General features: G+C 43.3%; 2 protein-coding genes across 2 annotated transcripts in view; both read left to right on the forward strand.

Moving 5' to 3' along the window:
• The window catches only part of RAB38 (RAB38, member RAS oncogene family), a 157,342-nt gene that overhangs the window by 126,614 nt on the left and 28,019 nt on the right, over positions 1-2,709 (forward strand). The gene's annotated exons all lie outside the window — the stretch shown is intronic.
• Positions 48-2,705, forward strand: LOC101340658 (calcium-activated chloride channel regulator 2-like; the record flags this gene model as incomplete). Its single annotated transcript, XM_023739813.1, has 1 exon — positions 48-2,705. A coding segment is annotated over exon 1 (1,878 nt), but the record flags the coding sequence as incomplete, so codon positions are not given.

Raw genomic sequence — 2,709 nt, forward strand, 5'->3', positions numbered from 1 at the left:
GTGGAGCTGCTGAGCTTTGGAACACTTGCCCCAGCAGGGCAGATGAGGGCTTGAGCCCAAGGGCCGAGAGGCCATAAGAAGCAGAAGGTGAAGGACAAGGGACACAAGAAGCCGAGCTGTTTCAGCCTCAAAAGGCAAATGTCATTGTGGCTGACTGGTATGGAACACATGGTGATGATCCATACACTCTACAGTACAGAGAGTGTGGAAAAGAGGGAAAATACATTCATTTCACTCCTAATTTCCTACTAAATGAGAATTTAACAGCTGGCTATGGACCACGAGGCAGGGTGTTTGTCCATGAATGGGCCCATCTCCGTTGGGGTGTGTTTGGTGAATATAACAATGAGAAACATTTCTACATAAATGGGCAAAATCAGATTAAAGAAACAAGGTGTTCGTCTGACATCACAGGCATTTTTGTGTGTGAAAAAGGCCCTTGCCCCCAAGAAAACTGTATTATCAGTAAGCTTTTCAAAGAAGGTTGCATGTTTATATACAATAGCACCCAAAATGCAACTGCATCAATAACGTTCACGCAAAGTTTATCTTCTGTAGTTGAATTCTGCAATGCAAGTACTCACAACCAAGAAGCTCCAAACCTACAGAACCAAATGCGTAGCCTCAGAAGTACATGGGATGTAATAACGGACTCTGCTGACTTTAATAACTGTGCTCCCATGAATGGGACTGAGCTTCCCCCTCCTCCCACATTCTCCCTTGTACAGTCTGGCAACAAAGTGGTCTGCTTAGTGCTGGATGTTTCCAGAAAGATGGCTGAGGCTGACAGACTCTTTTGACTGCAACAAGCTGCAGAATTCTATTTAATGCAGATTGTTGAAATTCATACCTTTGTGGGCATTGCCAGTTTTGATAGTAAAGGAGAGATCAGAGCCCAGCTACACCAAATTAACAGCGATGATGACCAAAAGCTGCTGGTTTCATTTCTGCCTACCACTGTGTCAGATGAAGCAGAAACCAGTGTCTGTTCAGGGCTTAAGAAGGGATTTGAGGTGGTTGAAAAACTGAATGGAAAAGCTTATGGCTCTGTGATGATACTAGCGACCAGTGGAGATGACAGGCATATCGACAATTGCTTACTCACTGTGTTCAGCAGTGGCTCAACCATTCATTCCATCACCCTGGGTTCATCTGTGGCTGAAAACCTGGAGGAATTATCACATCTTACAGGAGGTTTAAAGTTCTTTGTTCCAGATAAATCAAACTCCAATAGCATGGTTGATGCTTTCAGTAGAAGTCCCTCTGGAACCAGAGACATTTTCCAGCAACGCATTCAGCTTGAAAGTACTGGTGAAATTGTTAAACCTTATCATCAACTGAAAAACACTGTGACTGTGGATAGCAGTGTGGGCAATGACACTATATTTCTAGTCACATGGCAGACCAGTGGTCCCCCTGAGATTGTTTTATTTGATCCTAATGGAAGAAAATACAACACAAATAATTTTACCAACAATGTAGCTTTGCACACTGCTCGCCTTTGGATACCAGGGACTGCTACGCCTAGACACTGGACTTACACACTGAACAATACCGACCACTCTCTTCAAGCCTTGAAAGTGACCGTGACCTCTCGGGCCTCCAGCTTAGCTGTACCCCCAGCTACTGTGGAAGCCTATGTGGAAAGAGATAACACCCATTTTCCCCATCCAGTGATGATTTATGCAAATGTAAGAAAGGGGTTTTATCCCATTCTTAATGCCACTGTAACTGCTACAATTGAGCCAGAGACTGGAGATCCTGTTACACTGAAACTTTTTGATGATGGAGCAGGTGCTGATGGTATAAAAAATGATGGAATTTACTCGAGGTATTTTTTCTCCTTTGCCGTAAGTGGTAGATATATCTTGAAAGGGCATGTCCATTGGTCTCCCAGCATAAGCTCCCTAGCCCACTCTATTCCAGGGAGTCATGCTATGTATGTACCAGGTTACATAGCAAATGGTAATACTCAGATGAATGCCCCAAGGAAGTCAATGGGCAGGAGTGAGGAGGAGCAAAAGTGGGGCTTCAGCCGAGTAAGCTCGGGGGGTTCCTTTTCAGTGCTGGGAGTTCCAGCTGGTCCCCACCCTGACATGTTCCCACTATGCAAAATTATTGACCTGGAGGCTATAAAATTGGAAGGTGAGGTGACTCTATCCTGGACAGCACCTGGAGAAGACTTTGACCAGGGCCAGGCTACAAGCTATGAAATAAGAATGAGTAAAAGTCTGCAGAATATTCAAGATGACTTTAACAACGCTATTTTAGTGAATACATCAAAGCTAAATCCTCAGGAAGCTGGCACCAAGGAGATATTTACATTCTTACCAAAGCTGGTCACAAATGAGCCTGAAGATCAATCTGATGGGGAGACACAAGACAGTCGCAGAATTTACGTGGCAATACGAGCAATGGGTAGAAACTCCTTAGAGTCTGCTGTTTCTAACATTGTCCAGATCACTCTGTTTATTTCCCAGAACTCTGCTCCTATACTTGCCAGAGATTGTCTTATATTGAAAGGAGTTTTAACAGCAATGGGTTTAATAGGAATTATTTGTCTTACTATAGTTGCAATACATTATATTTTAAACAGGAAAAAGAGAACAGCCAAGAAAGAGAGTGGAACAAAATTACTGAGAACAAACGTGCAGAGCGCCTTTCTTCTTAGATATAAGACCCATGGCCTTTGTATTTTGCAAAATCATA

Source organism: Trichechus manatus, unplaced genomic scaffold, assembly GCF_000243295.1.
Source record: "Trichechus manatus latirostris isolate Lorelei unplaced genomic scaffold, TriManLat1.0 scaffold00140, whole genome shotgun sequence".
NCBI classification, from domain to species: Eukaryota; Metazoa; Chordata; class Mammalia; order Sirenia; family Trichechidae; genus Trichechus; species Trichechus manatus.